General features: G+C 38.7%; 1 protein-coding gene across 5 annotated transcripts in view; it reads right to left on the minus strand.

The window, feature by feature from the left end:
• Positions 1-24617, minus strand: part of MYO5A (myosin VA) — a 222022-nt gene that overhangs the window by 18469 nt on the left and 178936 nt on the right. For 2 of the 5 annotated variants that reach the window (XM_050797908.1, XM_050797909.1), the window contains exons 29-35: positions 21068-21168; positions 17794-17874; positions 14572-14770; positions 11446-11520; positions 10086-10179; positions 4002-4148; positions 1414-1568 (exon numbers count right to left, since the gene is read on the minus strand). In XM_050797908.1, coding sequence (XP_050653865.1) covers positions 1414-1568; positions 4002-4148; positions 10086-10179; positions 11446-11520; positions 14572-14770; positions 17794-17874; positions 21068-21168 — 852 coding nt within the window. The remainder of the gene's footprint in view (positions 1-1413; positions 1569-4001; positions 4149-10085; positions 10180-11445; positions 11521-14571; positions 14771-17793; positions 17875-21067; positions 21169-24617) is intronic. The other 3 variants (XM_050797911.1, XM_050797910.1, XM_050797912.1) reach the window with 3 other exon arrangements.

The raw sequence follows: 24617 nt of genomic DNA on the forward strand, positions 1-24617 counted from the left end.
TCTTCAGAAACTCCATGCTTTAGTAACCACTGTAGAATGTTAACTACAGAAAGTATCTGCACAATAGGGACCAACAGAGAACCAGCATTTATCAAAAGTTTGCTCCCCAGGGCTGACGGAGGGAGGAATGGGGAGTTAGCATTTAATGGGTACTGTGTTTCAGTTGGGGAGAATGAAAAAGCTCTGGAGATGGATGGTGGTGATAGCTGTACAACAGTGTGAACACATTTAATGCCACATAACTGTACACTTAAAAATGGTGAATATGGCAAATTTTATGTTATGTATGTTTTACCTAATTTTTTTTTAAGTTCATAAAAGAAGTCTTAGATTTGAAAGAGTGGCATGCTGACTATCCACTTATCTTTACCCTAAAAGCTCTCATTAAGTTTGATAATCCGAAAGCAAAGTACCTGAAACACATGATCTTAGCTCCTCACAGCAACACTGAGTTAAAACTAAGCCTGTGCTCACTGTTTCTCTGGAGTCAAGAGGGGGATTATGCAAGGTGACTCAGTGACTACTGAGTTGTGTAGGCTTTCTGCTCAGTTATATAACTTTGCTGTCTTTTCCAAGTCTCCTCTCTGATTAGCATCTGTGTGTTGCTTCCCACATGGAACCAGGCATTTTAGGTAACAGGGAAAATTATGGGGCGAGGTGGAGAAAAAGTTGGAAGAAAAATTGTAATGTTTTATCAGACATCTTTTTATATGAATGAGCCATATCTTAAACTTATTTAACATCTATTTTAATTTCAGCATCACATTCCCTGTATATATGAACTCTACTAAATATTTTTTAGTTCTAAGTAAAACCTCAAACTATATCTGTCCATGAATAAACTTAGTTTACTGCACAATTAAATGCAGTTATGTCAAGTTGATTTTGATTACTGTTCAACTTGAGCCCTGTTTTGAAAGAAGGCAGGCAGACATGTTCAAGGAAGAACATTTCCTCCAGTGGAAGTTTTCACTCAAGACTGAAAAGTGGCTGGGTGCAGTGGCTCACGCCTGTAATCTCAGTACTTTGGGAAGTTGAAGGGGGAGGATCACTCGAGCCTAGGAATTAGAGACCAGCCTGGGCAACACAGTGAGACCCTGTCTCTACAAAACATAAAAAATTAGCTGGGCGTGGTGGCGTACAACTGTGGTCTCAGATACTTGGGAGGCTGAGCTGAAAGGATCGCTTGATCCTGGGGTTGTACTGGGGCTGCAGTTGAGCTGAGATTGCACTACTGTACTTCAGCCTAGGTGACATAGCAAAACCCTGGCTCAAAATAGATACATAAGTAAATAAAAATTGGAAAGTTAGTAACAAGCAACTTAGCTAAACTCTAAGGAAGGAAAAGCAATCAGTGCAGATTCTGTCATCATTAACAATTCATGATGAGAATTTTGTTGAACAGGAACTGACCTTCAATACTTTTTTGATGCTGTTAATTGTTGATGTTAGCAACGACCTTACTTTCTGATCATCATTCAGGTAGTCAGCATGTCGAACACACATAAACAGGATATATGCCGGTAATCCTGGAATCAAATTGACTGCTACACCACGTGGCTTCAGTTCTAAAAAAAGAAAAAATAATAATTTTATATAACATGGAAAATTTTCACAAGGCATGCATTGTGAGATATAAAAGCACAGTTGTCATGTAAGAGTTCCATCATTCAAGGTAAGTAGGTAATATAAAAAGTGTATTTTAATAGCTCTTTAAGCAGAAAAATTCTGGAGTGTGGGGCATGTCTATGTAATGACAACTCCCAAACTGATATCTCCTGCGCTGACTTTTCCCTTGAACTCCAGTCTCACTATCAACCGCCTTCTTGACAACTCTACTCAGGCACATGAAACTAAGCCTCTCCCAAACCAAACTCTTGCTTCCCTAAGGAGCCTCCTTTTTTGGAAGTTGTCCCCATCTTAGTAAATAAATGGCAGCTCCAGTCTTCCAGTACCCTAGATTACAAACCTCATCCTCATTTTTGACTCCTTTCTCTTCTTGTACCACATATCCAATCCATCAACAAACCCTGTTGGTTCTATCTACAAAATACGTCCAAAATCCAGCTACTTCTCACTGCTTCTACCAGCTACAGACGTCCCATGGAGGCCACCATCATCTCCTGCTGGGCTGCTGCAATAGCTCCCTAACTGGCCTTCCTAATTCATCTCTCGCTCCCCAGTAGTGCATTTTCCATACAACAATCAGAACCATTCTTTCAGAAAATGTTGGTCAGATCATGTCACTTTTGTTCTGAGAATCCTTCAAGCAGCTTCTCATGTCATGCATTTATAAAAGCCAAAATCCTCACCATAGTCCATGGGATCTGGCCCTATTCCCCTTCCCCACTCCAGCTCACTCTGCTCCAGTCAAATGGGTCTCCTTGCTGTTGGTTAAACATGCCAGGTATGCTCCCCGCCCAGGGCCTACGTGCTTACTGTTTTTCTGCCTTGAATGTTCTTTCCTCAGATATTAGCATGACTTGTTCGCTTACTTCCTTTGGTGTCTGTCCAAAGATCACCTTACCAAAGAGTGTTTCCTGACAATTTTACACAAACCAGTACACCTGCCTTCACTCTTTATTCTTTTTATTCCATCATATATTTGTTTATTTTGTTTTCTTTATTTCTCCACTGGAATGTAAACTCTGTAAGACTGGATACTTCACTTTGCTCATTACCTAGAAAATGCTTGGCACATAAGAGTTCATTAGACATTTGCTGAATTGATAAATCTGTTAATTCTGTGCTTAAAAACCAGTGGCTCCTTAACATTTTTGCTAAATGAAATTCATGTTGAAACTTAAGCACCTGTGCAACTATATATAGTACTAAGTTTAATGCCAGGAACATTCAATCAGGTATAAGTGCCAACCCCATTGCTGTCACCTTGGCACCTGGCGGGAGGAATGCTGTGCAAAGGCTGAAAGGAGAGGTTTTTAGGATTTTCACTTCACAGCTTACGGGTGTGCACTGTAATCATTTACCACCACCCTCTAAAAAGTCTTCTTGCAAAGCCGGTGGGCTCAGACCCAATCTTAAAGGCAGTGTGCTATTCTGAAATGCTTTTTCCACTCCCATCTCATTTGTTCTGTCCATTCCTTCCTTTGTTAGAATCTTTTCCTTTTTTGTTTCTTCCCTATTATTACACTGCTGTACTTGACCTATTTAGTTGCAAACCTTTCTAGGGGAGTAAGGAAAAACTGAAATTCGGGAACCTAAATGGCCTAGAGCAGTTGTGCTCAACTGTGGTTACACTTGAGAATCTCTTAAGCTTTTTATTTTTATTTTTGAGACAGACTCTTGCTGTGTAACCCAGGATGGAGTGCAGTGGTATAGTCATAGCTTACTGTAGTCTTGAACTCCTGGGCTTACATGATCCTCCCACCTTAGCCTCTTGAGTAGCTAGGACTACAGGCATGCACCAACACCTGGGTAATTTTTTTCTTTTTCTTTGGAGAGATGCGGTCTTGCTATGTTCCCGAGGCCGACCTTGAGGGGTTTGTTTGCCTTCCTTCCTTCCGTACTTCCTTCAGCCTTCCTTCCTTCCGTCCTTCCTTCCTTCCGTCCTTCCTTCCTTCCTTCATTCCTTCCCTCCTTCCTTCCTTCCTTCCCTCCTTCCCTCTTTTTTTTTTTTTTTTTTTAATTTCTTTTAAAGTACTAGACATTGCCAGGTTCTTCTCTATAGAGATTTTTATTTAACTGGGCAAGAGGGAGAGATACATCAGTATGGGTCAAAGCTTCCAGGTGATTCTAATGTGCAGCCAGGGCTGAGAAGACCTGATCTTGAGCAATCCTTGTAGGTGGGTCTGAGGCATGTGTCCCTGCAGTTGGACTGAAAGTGCTTGGTGTGGTCAGAACACTACTGCAACACTAGAATACATGGTACATGATGATGTCTAATGAAACCTATGCTGAATATCTCAAAAATTAGAGACTAGTTTTTCCCACCATTGACCCATGTGCCAGAGGAACTTTTATCCAATGCAGAAAATACTTGCCCAGAATCAGGTTCTTAACAAGTTTTTGCTCATCCTCCTTCTTGTATTCCAGCATTCCTTGGAAATCCTTTTCTTTCCTGGGAATGTTGACTGGTCGAATGGGTTCATCAATGATCTGTCCTGGGGATATGTTCTCCATCTGGCCCACTTTATGAGAATTAAGAAAGGAGAAGAAAATGTTTTCCATATAAAAAACATGAGAGGTCTCCAAGTTCCTATAATTTTGAATGCATTCTACAACAACTGAAACTTGCCATATTTGCCACTTAATTGCCTCCTCTTAAAATAATTTTTTTTCGTTAAAATTGGGTGAACAGATGGCAAAATTATATGGTAATCTTACTCTGAAAGCCACACCTACCTAACTGTAAATTAACATCAAATAACCTTACATGATCCAAAACCTTTTTTATGTAATAAGGTTTACTTTTTAATAAGATTAAATGTCCAAAAAGTAAGTGGTTTAACAGATTTGTTAATTAATTGATACTAATCAGAAATGATTAAACATATTTTGACTTTAATTCACAGGAGGAACAATCAGTATCCTACAAAGGGGCAGAAGGAGCAGAAACAATTCCCCCTTGCTCTTGGCTCAATGACTTTAGTCGTTAAAAGCACAAGAATATTTACTTTAAATGTATTATTACAATCAGTTCAAAACACATACAGATAGCTGGTAGAAGAGTGTTTCTTCATACCACTTGGTCCAAAATGTATTATTTTTCACAAAGGACTCATATGGCAAAGACCTAATTTTCTCCTGCCACCCACATTCCCAGAGAAATTATGAACACATAAACTATCTCTATGTAGTATGATTTCCTAAATGTTATTATTTTTTATTTCTTTTTAATAGAATGTTAAAAATTCTACTTATGAAGTTGCAATCAATGAAGTAAAACCACTGGCTTACAATGCTTTCAGATGTTAAAGACAGTCACTATTGTCAAGGGCAGCAGCTAGAGAAGAATTATGCTAAAGGTTCAAAAAAAAGGTCTCCAATTTCATCTCAAAATTGAGACTTGAGTGGGAAATCCAACGAAAAGTAAAGGGACATATGAGTTATCACAGCTGCTGTGGGGATACAGGCTAGTAACCAGGTTTTTTATCCGTTTATCTACAGGGAGGGAGAGTGGTTAAGAGATTTGTTTAAGGGCAGATTAAGTTTGAGTTCTGAGATAGCTCTCAAACAAAATGCAGATCAGATGCAAAAACATTAGAAAGTTTAATATTGCTGACTCCACGAGGTGTCAGTAGTGCTTCTTGTGCCACTCTGGGTAATTTCCTGGGTTAGTTCTGAGAAGCCAGTCCCGCAGGAAGAGGTTATCACAGAGAACATCAGTACCTGCCAGTGCTCTTGCTTATGTGGCACGGAGCCTGGTGACACACCGTCCACCTCATGCTGCAGCAGCACACACTGGGACTATCAGCGCTGAAAATCTGGTTTAGGTGAAGTCACCACCATCCAGCAACACTATGATATCTAAAGAGTGGTCAGATTGTGATTGGACAGATCAGGGCTATGGCCATCTCCCATAATCTAGTTTTTCATATGCATGATCCAGTATGAAAGCCACGGGACTAACTCTAAAGTGTATTCTTCCATACAAGAGAAGAGGAGACTCAAGCTATTTGGTTTTACGTAATTTCTGGTGTCAGTTTAAACATAATACCACAAGGACCTCTGAAGCAGCACACGGTGGCCTCTACAGATCATAAACCTGCAGCTGCGTGTAAAAAACAAAATAATAAAACCCCTGCCATCTATGCCACTAGTAACTTTAAGCTGCATGTACAACTCCAAAAGGGGAAATTGGGAGAAAACAAGTTCAACACACCAGGTTTATCAATAAATGCACATATTTGGACTCCATGTAACCCAAAGAGCATATTTTAAACCTACTGATTTATCAAATCTTTGATGCTATCGGTTATGAAATACAGTATTTTATGTAACACTAAAAAAATTGCCAACTAAACTATAATCCATCAACAATTGTAAGATACACCCCAATTTCAGAGATGTTAAAATGAGAAACACTGTGCATCTCAGAATTTGTGAAATACGATGGATACTTTTACTAAGAAAGTTATGTTTTAAAAGGAAGCTTCACCTTCCTTTTGCAAAATCTCTAACCAGGACATTTTTGGTGCTGTATAAAAATGTCAGATAAAATTTACCATACTCTCATTAAAAATTTTCTCTCTGCCTCTGAATTCTCCCTAGGGACTTAAGTCTTTGCAAAGCTCACAAATGAAATATAGATGTCAGTTCAACATAACCTTGATTGGTTTAGCAGTATTATCCACTAATTAAAATAAAATGTTGGCCGGGCACAGTGACTCATGCCTGTAATCCCAGGACTTTGGGAGTCCAAGGCAGGCAGATCACCTGAGTTCAGAAGTTCAAGACCACCCTAACCAACATGGAGAAACCCCATCTCTACTAAAAACAAAAAAAAGTTAGCCAGGCATGGTGGCACATGCCTGTAATCCCAGCTACTTGGGAGGCTGAGGCAGGAGAATCGCTTGAACCTGGGAGGCAGAGGTTGCAGTGAGCCGAGATCACACCACTGCACTCCAGCCTGGGTGATGAAAGCAAAACTCCGCCTCCAAAATAAATAAATAAATAAATACGCAACTAGCTAAGCCCTTTGCCCTTCTGCCTTCTGCCATGTAAGAACACAGCATTCGTCCCCTTCGGAGGATCCAGCAACAAGGCACCTGCCGTCTTGGAAGCAGAAACCAGATCCTCCGAACTTGCCAGTGCCTTGATCCTTCAGAACTCTGAGAAATAAATTTCTGTTCTTTATAAATCACCCAGTCTCAAGTACTTTGTTATAGCAGCACAAAGGGACTGAGGAGCCCAGTGATCAATTCTTCTAGGAAGGCCTGAACCAAGACTCTAGTTTCATTTTCTATATTCTTTATAAACTTGAGGGAACCATTTTGTCCTCAAAAAGGAAAGAAAATTGGAAAGTTTTTTAAAAATTTACTTTAGTTTGGCACCAGGAAGATCTTCATCTCAAGTCTGAGACAATCAGATAAATTCCTAATAGCAGAAAATTTCTGTGGGAAAATCTGACACAAAGGAGAGAAATCAGTGGCCCTCAGAAGGTGTGTGTTCTAGTCCTGCCATCTCACCTGCTGCAGACATGGGTCACTTACAGGCCTTAGTTTTTTCCTCTTATTAAATAATTAATTTCTAGAATCCCTTCAGGTCTTAATTTCTTGATTCTATGAATATTAAGATGGATGACAATATAGCACAAAGCAGATCAAAGTTTGAAACACTCTTCATTTAGCTATATAGTTTCTGCTAAAAAATTATACATGCTAGCATTTTTTTTAAAGTCTCTGTTGGTTTTTTAAAAAGCCTCCTTAATTAAATGTAGCTTGTAGGAGGAGGCAAGAGTTGCGCTATTTTAAACCAAAAGGATTTAAGTGTATTGCAATACATTTAAAGAAAAGTATAAAACAACATTTAGTTATTAGAAGGTGGCCGTACTTTCTGTGTAACAGGGACATACGAGGATGAAAAGTATCACCTTGATTCTCTTCATTTGGGGTAGAAGCAGGGACACTGCACTCAGCAAGTGCCCAAGTCACATAAATCTATTTCATTTCATCCTCTAGATATGTATCACTTAACTCAAAATGTAACTCTTCTTAAGAACTATTATAATGTTTGTTTGATCTATGAATTGCTATTCTCAAATGCTACTGATAGCTTTATAGCTGTCTGGATAGTTTAAATGATGAGGTTGATTTCTGATTGACAATGGCTTAAGAGTAGTAATATCTTAAAATAGTCTAACCCGTCTCTTCAATTAAAAATATACATATCAAAGAAAACTAATAAAAAATTATGTAAAATAATGAATGGCTTTTCTGTTTATCAAAATTTACTAAAGTATGGCAAAGGAATCATTAGGAGTTGAACAAAAAAAGAATCTCACATGTCAATACACTTAAAATCTGTTTTTTTCAAGCAAATACTCTGCTGTCTGATTATCATCTCATGATATAACTAGTGCAAAGTGCAAAAAGTTCTCTGAATAAAGATTTTTAAGTTCTGCTAATAGACATTATAGCTTGTGTGAGATTGTGTGATTTAGAGGCTCAAATTTTAATGTAATACATGACTCACGTAATGCTAAAGGATTATATATAAAGTATGACTATAAAATAATCTTTCTGATTTCTAAACAAATATTTCAATATTTGTACATCCAACAGAGTAATATCCTTTACAAAGTAAATGTCGATGTTGCCATGTTATAAATATTTCTGAAACTTACTCATTCACTCAACAAACATTTATGGAATGACTATGAGATAGGTCGACACTATGCTAGGTGCTGTGAAAACCAAGGGAAATAGAGATGTTTCCTATGCTCAGGAAGCTCAGAGTCTATTATGGAAGCCAGTAATTCAAACAGAAAAATTGCTAAAAATATGACAGAGTGAAGACCATAAAAGATGTCAGCCAAACTGTGGTACACGGAGAGCAGAATCATAACGTCTGTCTGGGTAATCAGGAAAGGCTGCTCTTGAGGATATGACTCTGGTCTCAAAGGCTGAGCAGGACTTAACCAGGAGAAGCAGGATGACCAAACAGAAGGAGCAATTATGACAAGGCCTGGTATGTTGGAGGAATGAAAACCACACTTAGAGTTAATCATGATAGATTCTTTTGAACATCCTCAGTGATGGGGAATCTTCACTGTTTGAACCAAGCAAGAATTAGATGCAGAATGACAATGAGAGAAAATGATCAACATTTCACACAGGTTTGAAGGCAATTCCAAAAAGTGTCTCAAAATCCCTTAAGCAGTGAGAAAACTGAAATAACCTTAAAATTTGGCTTTAGGCTGGGAGCAGTGGCTCACACCTATAATCCCAGCACTTTGGGAGGCTGAGGTGGGTGGATCACGAGGTCAGGAATTTGAGATCAGCCTGGTCAACACGGTGAAACCCTGTCTCTACTAAAAATACAAAAATTAGCTGGGCATGGTGGCATGCACCTGTAATCCCAGCTACTCAGGAGGCTGAGGCAGAAGAATTGCTTGAACCCAGAAAGCAGAGGTTGCAGTGAGCCGAGATTGCACCACTGCACTCCAGCCTCAGCGACAGAGTAAGACTCTGTCACAAAAAAAAAAAAAAAAAAAAGTTTGGCTTTAGTCTTGTTCACTGCTAGATCCCTGTACCTATAACTCTTAACAAATAAACACACTAATAGAAAAGATGAGATTCATTTCTATATAAATAATAACAACAACTGATATTTGGTTATTTCTCAAGGAGTTTTTTCATCTTCATCATACAGAAATCATGAGATGTTTTTTAAAATCTTATTTCTTTATCATAATTTATATTTTTCTTTTTTACTTCTCTTTTTTTCCCCCATTAGACTGTAAGTTCTTTGAGGACAGACTCTGTCATACTAATCTTAGTATCCCTAATACTAAGAATAGTAGTAACTAATAACTAAGTCGCATGAAGCATTTTTACTATGTGTCGATAACTCTTCTAAGTGTAATATACTTATTAGGTTGATGCAAAGGCATTTGCGGTTTCTGCCATTAAAAGTAATTGCCTTTGGACCAACCTAATAGCTCATTCAATCCTTATAAACCATGTCAGATAGATGCTATTATCTTTCTAATTTAACAGATGGGAAAGTAGAGGCATACAGAGGTTCAGAAACTTGGCCAATATCATATGATTAATAAGTAGAAGAGCTAGGATTTGAACCCAAGAAACCTGACTCCAGAATCCACATTCTTAACTCCTATGTTATACTGCCTAGCACATTGTCTGGCATATAGAAGATATTCATTAGATGCTTACAGAGTAAAATCTGTAAATTATTACTACCATGAAAAAGAACACTTTTCTTCATCTAAAAATGTAAAATTCTACTTGACAGAGGTTAGGTTTGCCAAAAGTCCTATTTTGTTATTATCCCTAATATTTGCATGCAAACCTCATTAGGCCACTTATATAGCCTAAAGACTAGTCTTTAGGCCAAGACTCAAACCAAGACTCAGCAACTGTCATAAAAACATGTTTAAATACCTTCTAGTTCACCAATTTTTTTGGCAAATACTTTCAATTGCTTTTTCAGTTTACGGACCGTCTTATCCTGTTTTTCAAGTTGTTCCATCAAATCCTAAAGATCCAAAAGAGAAATATATCAGAAAGATTGAAGCAGGTCTTCTAAAATGCATCAAGGGAAAACAGACACATATCACAGAAACAACACTGTTAGTTTTACATAAAAGCTCCAGAAAAGCTCGTTGGTGGAGCCACCACCTGGCTAAAACTGGCAGGCATGGGAAATGCAGCTACAATAAAAGCCATATGTTAAAATATACAACACAGTAAAATCCTTTACAGCGTGATGGACAGCAGGCTCACCGCGGAGTCTTTCCAGTAGACTCCATGTGGGAAAATCAACTGAATGCTTTGTAAAATGTATGTTATTCCAGTAGAATGCTTTTTTTTAAAGGAGGACTGACTAGGCAAAAATAAATTTTCATGAATGCACAAAAAGGTCTGTGAGAAGAATGGTTGAACTTAGGTAGGAACTGACACTCCCCATGTGTGAAGCACTGTCTCTATGAGAGCCACCCTATGAGATTCTAAGAGTAGCCTTGAAACTTAAGAAGAGTTCAGAAGTTTTGGGAATTAAAAGTTAAGTTGAAAAAAATAATCACAAAGAACAGGATAAAGAGTGGTCTGTTTACCTAGGACCAAAGTGGCAAGTGGCATAAGGCATCTATAAAATCTTGCAGGTGATATAATTTTGCTTATACAGAAGAAAGGGGTATTTATGAATGCTTTATGCAAAAAGAGAAACAAAAGCAGTACACTTAAGGAGGAAGGTTAAAAAAAGTCCATGATTATTAGCTATTTAATAAAGAATTTGCTCAAATGACAGGCATGGTTAAAAACTCAATAATCAAAAAGAAAGTGGACAACAGAAGGCTCAGAAAGAGCTTAGAAGGGCTATGAGTCAGCAATGATGTATGTGGTTTTTATTCAGGTTATGGAGAAGAAAGGCATTCCAAATACAAATATTCATTTTCCAGTTTAGACAGGAGTAGATTTAGCTACTAGGCCAACCATTCAAGGGAATAGTTGCTATTCTTCAAAGTGTTAAGTTGTGCTTCTTGGATTTTAGGTGATCTTTCAAATCACATTTTGCTTCCATCACACTGTAAGCCTAGTGTTAATAACAAACCAAACATGACAATGGACTCAGGACACTGATAGAGGTGACACCACTGGCTAAAAGACAGCTGTGGGGAGAAACAGGTTTCGTGAAAAATTTGAAGAGACTTCCTGGGAGGGGGCAGGCAGCGGTGTGCTCTTCAGTTACAGAGGGCTAGAAGTAGCGAGGAAGACAGTGGAAAAGCACTATGGTTTTACATACAATCATCCGCTTGTAAAGGGAAATCCGATATGATTGATACTTCTTAGGTTCATCTGCATATAATTCCTCAAAATACTGAAAAAACAGGCACAATGGATATTTGTTTTTGTCTGTGTTTTTGAGGGGAATGCTATCTTTCAGCAAAATCAATTTTAAAATATTTTAAAACACAAATAGTGAAACTATATATACTCGAAAGGCTCTGATTTGTCACCTTCCATTACCCTTTTATCTTTCTAGTATAGACTATTATAATTATACATGTACAGATGTTTCTTGTGTGATCAAAGGAAAGAGGCTGTGGCCAGGATGCCATCACTTAGCAGGCCCAGATAAGGCTGTCATTTCCCTCCTCTAATCTGCCTTTTTACTCCCAGCCTTCCCCACGCATGATGCTCACAATTTGCTGCACCCTTTTTTTTTTTTTTTCCTGCCAGCAGCAGTGGCAAGAATAGGGGAGGCAAATATAATAAAAGTGACAATAATAGCAATGTTAGCGCGTGAAGTTGGAGAGGCTGGTGGGAAGCTGTGCATCTTCCTTCGCTGAAAGACAGCATGGGGGAGGCCTGTGAAGCCTGTTCACTAGATGAGGTAGAAAAATCATTTTTGTGTTTTGTGTTGGTGGTAGGTAGGTGGGCAAGGTAGTTTCAAGAACACTAAGCCCAGGTCTCCTGCTGGGCTTTAATATCTTGCTCAAGTATTTCTTACAGAAATGCACAATTAAGATTAAGAAAACAATGATTTTGAAAAAGTGTATCATTTCCTGTACTTATGTTTGAATCCATCCTCCTGAATTAGTAGTCAGAATAATGGCAGGAGAAGCAGTTGACCTACAAAGGGTTTTCCCCAAACTCAAATTCATTAACTGGGCTCTCTTAGCTTAGAATATAGGGGCTCAGTCTATTTTTTGTATTAGCTATGAAAAATTGCCAAGAAAATTAATATTGCAAACAAGGTTGCAAGGGAAATGTCTGACCAACTTAGTGAAAAAAACCCTGGAAATCTGCCACCCAGAAGCATCTTTATTTCACGATTTCACCTTGTATTTTAAAACAACAAATTTAAAGCACAGAATTTGTATGCCAATCAATCAACTCATTATATTTTTCAGTATATTCGGTAATACTTAGTCATCAAAGCATTGTTAGTATAATTTAAGCAACAATATACTTGAGTGTTGTAAAATGACACTTCAAAAATATTTTATGATTCAGAAAAATTTCCCCACAAATTAGTGAGATTTCAGTCACTTTGGAAAAAGCCCACACACCGCCCCCACCCTCCTCCCTCATTCCCTCCTCCCTCATTCCCTCCTCCCTCATTCCCTCCTCCCTCATTCCCTCCTCCCTCATTCCCACAGTGGAGCCTCATACAGACAGACAGACTGTGAAAAGAATAGCTTTGCGTTTTGCTTTTAATTCATATAAAAGATAGTTGAATAAATGACACTAGAAAACTATTTGTAATGTAAATTATCACTAATGGAGTAATGGAGGGATAATTCAGATTGTTAAATCTTCAGAGGAAATTCATACTATTTTATTATAGGTCATTAAAAATGTTAATTTAAAAAAGACGGCCGGGCTCAGTGGCTCAAGTCTGTAATCCCAGCACTTTGGGAGGCTGAGATGGGCAGATCACGAGGTCAGGAGATGGAGACCATCCTGGCGAACACGGTGAAACCCCGTCTCAACTAAAAAAAAAAAAAAAAAAAAAACTAGCCGGGTGAGGTGGCGGGCGCCTGCAGTCCCAGCTACTCAGGAGGCTGAAGCAGGAGAATGGCGTAAACCCGGGAGGCGGAGCTTGCAGTGAGCCGAGATCAAGCCACTGCACTCCAGCCTGGGCGACAGAGCGAGACTCTGTCTCAAAAAAAAAAAAAAAAAAAAAAAAAGCCTCGAGGCATGGTGACTCACGCCTGTAATCCCAGCACGTTGGGAGGCTGAGGCGGGTGGATCATTTGAGGACAGGCGTTCGAGACCAACCTGGCCAACATGGTGAAACTCTGTCTCTACTAAATATACAAAAAAAAAAAAAAAAAAAAAAAACTAGCTAGGCATGGTGGTTGCATGCCTGTAATCCCAGCTACTTGGGAGGCTGAGGCAGAAGAATCACTTGAACCTGGGAGGCAGAGCTTGCAGTGAGCTGAGATCACACCACTGCACTCCAGCAACCTAGGTGACAGAGTGAGACTTCATCTGAAAAAAAATAAAAAATAAAAAATAAAAAAATAAAAAAGACACAAATCATCAATCCTAAACAACTTTTCTCAAAATCAGGCTAGCACTACAATATAGACTTTATATAGAAATGTGAAATTATCACTTTTTAAGGATTTTTAATATAGTAAATATACTTGTCAAAAAACTGTAAATCTGTAATAAAAGTTATTAGGTGACTGAGAGATATATTTTAGAAAATATTTTTGGCAAAAAAAAAAAAAAAAAGGAACAAGGCAAAAAGAAAAAAGAAAAGAAAAAACTCGACTCCATGCCAGGGTTTAGAATCTGACAGAGAAAAAAACAATTTCCTCATTTGTTATACAAGTTTTGTTTAAAATAACAGAAAATATGTAAACCTGAATCCTAACACACACCTCCCTGGCATGGGAGCTCCATCCAGCATCAACCAAAAACCGCTGTTGGTTTTGCCAACCGCCTTTCTCAACCTCAACTCTAACTGTACTTGTCTGCTAGAGATGGAGCCTGGCATGGCCTCAGTGGCTATTTGGGGACCAAAGGTAAAGAAGCCTGTCCCCAGTCGCAGTTGTGACAATCACATAATAAACCTCCTAGGATGGCAGAGGATCTGCAGCTGAAATGGAGGAAACAGATCACCTGAGCCTCAAGGCCATCAAAAACCCAGCCTGCACCCAGGTGGCTGGCTGCCTCCAGGGAAGGTCTAAGAGCACTCAGCCTTCTGTGATAAATAGAACTCGTGCACGTGCCTTTTTCCTTCCTACCAAAGTATTCGTATTTTCCTTACTCTGTCTCTGCTGGAGTAAAAGGGGTAACAAATACAGAGGGGTGAGTTTTTCCAGCAAGAAAAAAACCTGTGTTTGATAAAAAAGAAACTAGACTGTCGGGCAGGCCAGGTTAAGGAGCATGTGGACCCGGCAGCTCTCCTTACCAAGTTTTCATTGGTCAGCCGGGTGATCTCGTGCTGCAGGCTGGCCTCGATGCGGGCCTCTGGGGGCAGCTGCAGGTTCTGGGCCAGCAGCTGCTGCTGTCGGTTGTTCTCCTCCTTCAGGCTCTGGATCTCCCCACGGAGGGCCTCGGCCTCATTCTCATGGCTCCTCTTCTGTGACTGGAGCTGGGATTCCAGGAGCCTGTGGAGAGGACACACAGGTCGGAAGGGGAGATGACACCCCAAGTCGCTGCCTAACGGGTGTAAGGCATCGTGTTCACTTGCAAGAGTAGGAAACGCAGATACTCTTTAGTATCTGTATATCTTCTGGCTTGATTAAAGTCAAGAAACTTAAACAAGAAGCAGAAATAGAAATGGATGCTCTCACATTTGTGTCTTTCTGCATTATATAAAGTTCTCAGAGGCCCTAAGAATCAGCAGAGTTTTAGTTCTTTTGAAAGGTTCATAGGAGGCCGGGTGCGGTGGCTCATGCACTTTGGGAGGCTGAGGCGGGCGTATCACCTGAGATGACGAGTTTGAGACTGGCCAACACAGTGAAACCCCGTCTCTACTAAAAATAGAAAAAATTAGTCAGGTGTGTTGGTGCATGCCTGTAATCCCAGCTACTCAGGAGGCTGAGGCAGGAGAATTGGTTGAATCCAGGAGGCAGAGGTTGCAGCAAGCTGAGATCGTACCATTGCACTCCAGCCTGGGCAACAAGAGCAAAACTTCATCTCAAAAAAAAAAAAAGGGGGGGGGTCATAGGAAATGAGGATGTGAAAAAAAAAATCAGTTGAAAAAAACAGCTTTAATTTGCCTTCCATTTGCATTTATAAATTAGCAAAGACAGTACACCTTTGCCACAAAACAACTCTGCACTATAAAGGGCAACATTACAAACTTCTAATCTAATTAAATGTGCCTTCAGAACTACAGAGTTACTAATTCCAGGCAGAGGGTGGGACCAGTTTCCCATTTTTATATTCTACTCCTATTCTGAAAGACAGAAAGGCTGAAACACCACTCCAGCCTTATCTATACAGATTTACCCAAATTCATACAAATAGTTCTGAAATTTCCTACACATATTTTAGATCTGTCATCTTCTCTCTCCCCATAAACGTACATATCAGAAACAGAATCCTAACAAGATGTGGTTTTAGAACACAAATATTAATAGGACCAACAAACTGGTTATTGCTTCTTCAAGCAAACATACAGCCAGCTGTGCCCACAGAGCAGACCAGGCATTGGCAGTGACAACACCAGAGTCAGAGCATCCTCCCTTTGCCACGCACCCCTGCTTCTACAGTCACTCTTTTCCAAATGCAAAGTTATGGTTAAGAACTAACTAATATGAAGAAAGAAAAGACATTCTTTTATTCCAGTCCCTTGGTTGCCAACTGCTGAGTAAAACTGATGCTATTGCAAGCAAACTGTTAACAGTGGACTAAAAATATTTTAGTGATTAAAAAATTTTAAAAAGATCTGCAGCAATAACACGCCAAAGTTAATGACAAGAGTTAATGATGAGAACAAACAAAGCAGATAAGCAGAAGCCCCTTGAACAAACATTTGAGTATTTTAAAAATTTAATCACTAAAATGGAATTTTAATGAGAGTTCAAAGACAAATATCACTAGAGTAGATGAATGTCTGTGTTAGAAAGGTGCTGCTGCTGCTGTTTCAATTTTATTTTCTCTCCTCTGAACATATTTAATGTGTTGAATTTGGGTAATTATTCTGAGCTATAGCAATGCAGAAAACTCTCCTGATTTGCTGTTTCACAAATTTGAATTTCATAATAACCACACAGAGTACCAAATCATGCATTTCATCTTGCTTTTAGACAGCATGATAATAATACATAAGAATGTAGGCTGGGCACAGTACCTCACTCCTGTAATCCCAACACTTTGGGAGGCCAAGGCAGGATTGTTTGAGCCCAGGAGTTTGATACCAGCCTGGGCAACAAAGTGAGACCCTGTCTCTACAAAAAATCAAAAAATTAGCTGAGTGTGGTGGCACATGCCTGTGGTCTCAGTTACTCAGGAGGCTGAGGAAGGAGGATCGTTTGAGCCCAGGAGGTCAAGGCTGAATTAAGCCGTGATCATGCTACTGCACTCAAGCCTGGGTGACAGAACAAGACCCTGTGTCAAAAAAAGGAAAAGAAAAGAAAAAAAAAATGTAGCCATATTGCCATAGGCACATATATCCTGTAGATTTATCTATAGGATATGAGAAGCCACTGTCTAAGTAATAAATCTTAATCTCTTCCCCAATAGTTTGTGCCCTAACTGAAAAATTTTGTTTTTCTTTTAACTCTCGGAATAGAGAGATTCACAAATTTTAGTGTCTGAAGGGGAGTGTCTTATATTCACCATGAATCCATTTTAGCTTTAATAGTATCTTGTAGTGAAGGTTTTTTTTTTTCTGAGACGGAGTCTTGCTCTGTCGCCCAGGCTGGAGTGCAGTGGCGAGATCTCAGCTCAATGCAAGCTCTGCCTCCTGGGTTCACGCCATTCTCCTGCCTCAGCCTCCGGAGTAGCTGGGACTACAGGCACCTGCCACCACGTCCAGCTAATTTTTTATATATTTTTTTTAGTAGAGACGGGGTTTTACCGTGTTAGCCAGATGGTCTCGATCTCCTGACCTCGTGATCCACCTGCTTCAGCGCCCCAAAGTGCTGGGATTATAGGCGTGAGCCACCATGCCTGGCCAATGAAGGTTTTTAAAGGTGTTTGGACCGGGTGTGGTGGCTGATGCCTGTAATCCCAGTACTTTGAGAGGCTGAGGTGGGCGGATCACCTGAGGTCAGGAGTTCGAGACCAGCCTGGCCAACATGGTGAAACCCCATCTTTATTAAAAATACAAAAAATTAGTTAGGCATGTTGGTGCATGCCTGTGGTCCCAGCTACTCGGGAGGCTGAGGCAGGAGAATTAGTTGAACCCAGGAGGCAGAGGTTGCAGTAAGCTGGGATGGTACCACTGCACTCCAGCCCAGGCAACAGAGTGAGACTCCGTTTGAAGAGAAAAAAAAAAGGTGTTTGGCTGAATGTTCTCAGTTTTACTGAAAAGCTTTGGACAAATAACACAATTACTAACACTAATTTACCCAAGAAGACAATCAATGCACAAGAAATACAGAGGTGAAAGTCAGGAGGCCACTGTTAGTAAGAAAAACAACACATTAATAACATTCCATTTTGAGGAGACAAATATAACCTGTTGGCTTGTTTTAACCCTTCATAAACCAGCCACAGCTCTCCATCCTCATTCAACTCACGGTAATCCAGAGCAGATGATCTTCCATGCAAAAGGAACAACAATGCAAAACACAAAAGGACAGAGGATGGTGATGAGGTGACGATGGTCAACAGCAGCACACAGTATTTCAACATTTTATAAGTGAATAAGACTGTTTTTATTCATTATGACAACTTTAAGACATTACCACAAAAATTATTTTTGGTTAATTTTTAAAAATGGTAACACGTAGCATCACATGTAAATGGGTAGAAATTAAAGCAAAATAATCAAGGATGTAGAGTTACTTTTCCTGTAAAATAAGAAACTACTGGAAGGTGAGAAAGAGGTTCTGTTTTTGATGTTTTATTCGGCTAGCAAAGTGATCTAATATATCACATATTATATTAGAGGTTATGACACATATAGAACGAAAATTTCAGCTACTGTCTTTGTGTGGCAAACTTCATAATATTTTTCAAAATGAATTTTTAAATCTTCTAGGTAGGAATGTTTTTAACTTAATAAAACATAATTTCCCACATTAAAAATATCAGTTTAAAAAATTCTTATAGCAGTAACATAAATCAGAACATGTCCAAGGTTCTCAGCTTTTATGACATGATTTTTAAAAGCTTTTTTGTGTCAAAAATTAATTGTAGACCTGGAAAAACTGCTATATTAGAGATGTATCACATCTTATTAAAAATATGTGTAATTAGTAATTATGATAATGTTAGTAATCACTTATTTTCTACTTAGAATATAAACATAATATTTTTTGAGTGTTTGCTCAGTGTCAGATGCTGTTCTACATTCTTTCACATGTACTATTTCATTTAGTTTCCCTAGTAACCCAACATAAATCATTTGCCACATTGCAAAGGAAGACACAGAGGCTTAGAAGTAAGATACCCATAGAGGTTACACAGATGGTAAGTAGTGGATCCCAGCACTGACTCTGGAGTCCAGGTTCTTACTCCTGCTATATTGTTGTTATGTTTACATAACCCAAATTCTAGGCATTGTCTTCTACTTTACATCTAGAAAGTTCATCTCTCCCTAAAGAATTCATCTATTTACATGGTTTCCATTGTATTATTATATTCTGATGACTTCAAAATTTATATCTCAGTACACACTGAGCTACAGATTTACATATTCTCCTGGCTACAGATTTACATATTCAACTGCCTAATATATTTCTTTCTCTGGATGTTTTCCCGGCTCCTTAAATCCAGTATGTATAAATCTACTGATCACCTTCACTGTGTATTTCCCCGCACTCCAGTCCCACCATCACAAAATGGTATCACCACATCTAACCAAGATAGCAGAAACCATGGAGTCGCCTTCAGGCTTCTCTATCCCTCGCCCACACATCCAATAAGCCAAACATTTTTCTAACCTCATCTTCTTATGTATCTTTCAAAACGTTCCATTTATGTCAATCCTAACTGGCACCCGCCAAGCCCAAGTCACCATAATCATTGGGTTACAGGCATACTCTCTGGTCTTTATGCTTTCAATTTTGTTCTACTGCAATCTATTCTCTAACATAACAGCCAGGGCTAGCCTTCCAAAAATCAAATCTCATCACACCATTCTCCTACTTAACACCTTTCAGAGGATTCCATTATCTTTGGAATAAAGTCCAAACCCTCTCAGCTGTCTCCCCAGCAGCCTATAACCTCGGTGAGAGTAGGAACCGCATTTATCTTGCTTATTACTGTATTCCCAGTACGTGGCACAGGGCCTGGCATGAAGTAGGCACACTGGTGATTGAATAGCTAAGTGGATGGAAGAACAGTGTGAGACAATACAGCTCTTTCTATATTAACACATTCTTAGATATAACATATGTTTATAATTTACACTGATAAATTAAAATTTAAGTTTAACCAAATACTTTTATAAGCATTCTCCACCCTTGTCCATAAAAGAAGATAAGAAGTATAGTCATCCTTCAATATCCATTGGGTTCCAGGTCCTCCCTTGGATAGCAAGATCTACAGATGTTCAAGTCCCTTACATAAAATGGCATACTATTTGCATATAACCACGTTCATCCTCCACATACTTTAAATCATCTCTAGATTACTTATAATACCTGAAAATTTATAATATGTAATCTCTAGATTACTTATAATACTCTGTAAATAGTTTTGTTTTAAGAAATAATGATAGGGCCGGGCACAGTGGCTCATGCCTGTAATCCTAGCACTTTGGGTGAAGCAGGTGGATCACCTGAGGTCTGGAGTTCGGGACCAGCCTGGCCAATGTGGCAAAACCCCGTCTCTACTAAAAAAAAAAAAACAAAAATTACACGTGTGGTGGTGGGCACCTATAATCCTAGCTACTCGGGAGGCTGAGGCAGGAAAATCGCTTGAACCTGGTGGGGGCAGAGGTTGCGATGAGCTGAGATTGTGCCACTTCACTTCCAGCCTAGGCGAAAGAGGGAAACTCCATTTCAAAAGAAAAAAAAAAAAAAGAAAGAAAAGAAAAAAGAAAAAAGTCTGTATATGTTCAGTACAAAAATAATTTTAAAAATTTTTTCCATTCTCCATTGGTTGACTCCACAGATATGGATCCAATGGATATTTAGGGCTGACTGCACCTTACTTTTTGTATGGCAATATTCTTCAGTTTATAAAGTATTTATGCTTACCAATCCTGAAACTATCCATCAAGAGACCTAGACCAATAGACTAAGGCTTTGCTGGAAAGGAGGGTGGTAGTAAGGCCAAGGGGAATTCCAGATATGAGCCTTCATTCTCCTATCCTAGAAGTCATGGTGCCCTTTTAGAGTTACATGGCCAACACCAAGTGATTCCAGATACCTCATCACTCCTCTTCACTCCAAGTTTCAACTATTGAAAACTGCAGTTGCCCCTACAAACCTTCACAAATAACCATCCTGAATAACAAATGATAGTGACTACCTAAGACAGTACAACCTGAGCAGGTGGTTTTCTTCACAAGGCAGCCCCTTAAAGCTAAGACATTAAATATTTTTAAAATCTTCCTTTGATTTAAAGCATATTTTCCTTGACACCTTTTGTCAATACTATTACCTTATATTATAAATGAAGATCTTAACTAGAAATACATTGGAAACCTTGGATTCCCTTTGAAGGCCAATTAATGTCTAATATAAAGGAATGTATACACACTTTTACTGTCCAAGAGGCTGGCTTGAAGGCTAAAGATCAATACAGTTAAACCAAAATGAATAAAAGAAGGACCAACTTACCTGTTTGTTTCTTTCAAACCAATGTATGCTTGTGCTATTTCACCTTTATCTTTCATTTTTTGTACGTCTTCCAAAAGTATTGTGGAATCTGTCATTGTATTCTGAGGGGGGAAATAACACACTTACGCATTAAGATTCAACTCAAAAGCTGTGGACATATAACACATTTATTTGGTATAATTGGGGGGCAGGGGTTATGTGCTCCACCACACCTGTGACCCACCAAAGCATCAGCCCCAACCTCATGTAACTGCAGAGGGGAGTTTGGCCCAGGTAGTTAAGAGAAAGGTACCTTCAGTTTTTCTCCTGAGAAACACTAGCACTCTACTACAAAGGTGGGAAGATTCTAGAGTGCCACAGCCCTGTAAATAAAATCACTGATGGGCCATATATGTGTTTTACATTATGTGAAAAAATATATATATAATTTTTATAAAGTATATAACATAGTATATGTACAGCATTAGAAAAATAACAAGGCACCAATTTAATGGAATGTACAAAGCCATTCTTTCTACTACTTTTTGACTAGTTACAATGAAGCAGATGCCCCAACAAAACAATGAAAGTTTGACATAAAGTTCACTTTTTCATTAAAAACTCAGAAAAAGAAGGTAGTATTCAGATTATATGCTTCAGCAAAATTAAGGTTTTTTTTTCTCAACTTCAGTTCTTTTTTCCTCTAGTATAATATAACATAGTACTTAAGCTTTTGAAATAAACATCTGGCAGGTCAGAATTATTAATGATTTTATATAAAAATAACTTTTTTGCCAACATTTTAATTTTCTTTTTAATTTTCTCCTTTTAGTCAAATCTGTCTGACAACCAATGTAAGTTCAAAATCTTCTATTCAGCTACTCTATCTTTCCAGACAAGAGTAAGATATAAGAATCACTGCTGTGCAAACCACCATGGAACACGTATACCTATGTAACAAACCTGCATATTCAGTACATGTATCCCAGAACTTAAAGCAAAGAAAGAATCCCTGCTCTGTAGCCTCTAAAAAAATAATATACTTCAGAACCCAATGGCTTTGATTAAATGGAAACATTTCCACATAAAATTCAACTCAAAAGCTTTTGGACCATATATTTGTCTAAATAGTATACGTCTGATTCTTTAGTAAACATGATCTAAGTAAGCTCAGGCCTTGCAATGAAACAGACTTAATAAAATACACTTCAAATACCATGATCTTAAAGACAAGTTCCAAGATAACTTTAATGCCAACTAGAGACTTACAAATGCTTGTTTCTGAATTTCAATGTGCATTTTAAAAACCCTTCAAAAACAAATACCACTTTTCTCTTAATGTTATCCTTTTGTAAGTTTGTAAATGCTTCCTCTGAGAAGACCAACTATAATTTCACAAAATATACTAATACATAGTTTAGATTTTACTGAATTTTAAAAATCTTTCCCATTAATACCACATAATTTTTTAAGCTATATTTTATAAATATTTTAGTACCTGTTTTACAGAGAGCTTCTTTTTTCTCTTTCTCTGAAAGGAATAAAATCTTTCTGTTTTATAAAGGGCCATACTCAGATTTTTAAGACCCATAAGTAATAACTTTCAAAGACCTGATTGTTTACATCAAATAATGCTATCTGTGTGCTCTGATGTCTCAGGACTTACACGGTATAGTTTTGAACTTTTAGCAAATGAGGTAACTTGATCAAATTAGCTAATTCAAGACAAGAAAGCTTTCTTAGTATGCTTCTCTCCTGGGTAGTAAGTTCTTCCCTCATTCTGCCTACCTTAGCTAAAAAGTGGCACTTGGGGAATGGGTTCAGACTTGGTCTACAGCATTTAGGAAGTTCCTGACTCACTGCTCAAACTTTGTCTCTCTCAAGCCTGTGACCAGAAGTTCTAAAAGGGTTTTGCTATATAGGAAAATCACAGCAATATCTGTCACTCAGTATAAAGAGAAACAAGATATGGTAGAGAAATCTGACTTTGCAACCTCGTCACGAGCCACTTTTCATTCTAGCTGTGGACTCTACACTCAGGGAGATAAAAGTGGTAGCAAAGAACAGTGTGCTCAGCTCCTCAGGCTCCTCTTCACCCTTAGCCAACAAGCCTGCCACTGGTAGATATGAGAGCTCAAGAGAGCCTGTGCTTTGGAATGTACTCCAAGTTCAGGGCTTTCCTCCTCAGCCTCTGGATGGCCTACCAGAACTACGGCAATGAGTCATAGAGCTGCCTATAAATCAGAAGTCATGGAGTCCCCTCCATAATCCAGATTGGAGCCTACTACAACCACTGTTTCCCTACTGACTTCCCAAATCAGAAGGAGTCAAATTGGAAATTCACTTATAAATATCAAAATATCAAAATAGACTTGGTCAGAAAGCATCAATTGCTTTTATTGGGGGATATTTGTAAACTAAAGTTAGGATTAAATAGAAGTATTTACTAAAAAACCAAAAATGTATAATTACCTTGTCATCCTGGAAATCACAAGTCAGCAAGCACAAAAAACAGAGAAAACAATAAACCCTTAGTTTCATAAATAAATTTCATCAGAGTGCCTATCATAACAGATAAAAGCTAATTTAAAAACAGCCATGAGTTGTTTCTCTAAAATTAACTCTGTAAATACAGTAACATTCCTGGAGCTATCATAAAACAGACACTAATATGTATTTATGTGTTGACAACTTCTATTTCCAGGAACAAAAGTTTGAAATTCTTTTAAAATTGTTTTGATTTTTCTGGTTATAAAATATCTTTGAGTATGGGAGAGAATGGCCCTCCTGTTAAGGTATGTGGGTGAAATTCTTATCATAGGTCTGTGGAGTTAAAGTTATGTGCCCCGTAGGAAGTCATTTGTCCAAGGGAAGATTCCTAGAATACTCTGGAGGTGGAGCCAATACACAAGACCTGCCTGGGCTGGATCATCCCCTAGCTCTCAGGGTGTTGCTCATCACTGCCCTGAAATGGAGTGGTGACATGATGGGTCTCTCAGACTAGAAACTGAGAGGGACAAATAGCCCCGGGGAGTCTGGAAGATCTTAATTAGTGTCATGGGCATTTCTCCTAGGAGGGGACATGAGTGCTGCCATGTTTAGGCTGGGAGCTGAGCGAGCCGGTACGTCAGTTGGACAGGGTCAGCCCATTAGGGTCAGGAGAGCAGCTGTCACACGGGGTACGTGAGCTGGACAAGGGAGAATGTGTGATAGTAGAACTCCATGCTCTGTTAGCTGGATTGTTTTTACGCCCTTTGCTTCATTTCTCTTTTCCTTTCTCTTGATTTTTACTAAAGTTTCTTGTGAGATTACCGCATTGCAACCCCATAAATATATACAACTATTATTTGTCAATCAAAAAATTTTTTAGAAAGAATACTAATTTGTCTCAACAGAACTAGAGAAAGGAATCTTGATTTTTGACTCTGCTCAACCAAGACTGCTAGCCTTGTTTTCTGAGGCCCAGCCACAGTGGTAGCCAAGGGAACCAACTGAGACAGCCCGGGAGTGAGGTGCGACCTATATGGCCAAGTCAAAATGGGGTCTCTTCTCATTTCTGGCTTAAGGTGTT

Source organism: Macaca thibetana, chromosome 7, assembly GCF_024542745.1.
Source record: "Macaca thibetana thibetana isolate TM-01 chromosome 7, ASM2454274v1, whole genome shotgun sequence".
NCBI classification, from domain to species: Eukaryota; Metazoa; Chordata; class Mammalia; order Primates; family Cercopithecidae; genus Macaca; species Macaca thibetana.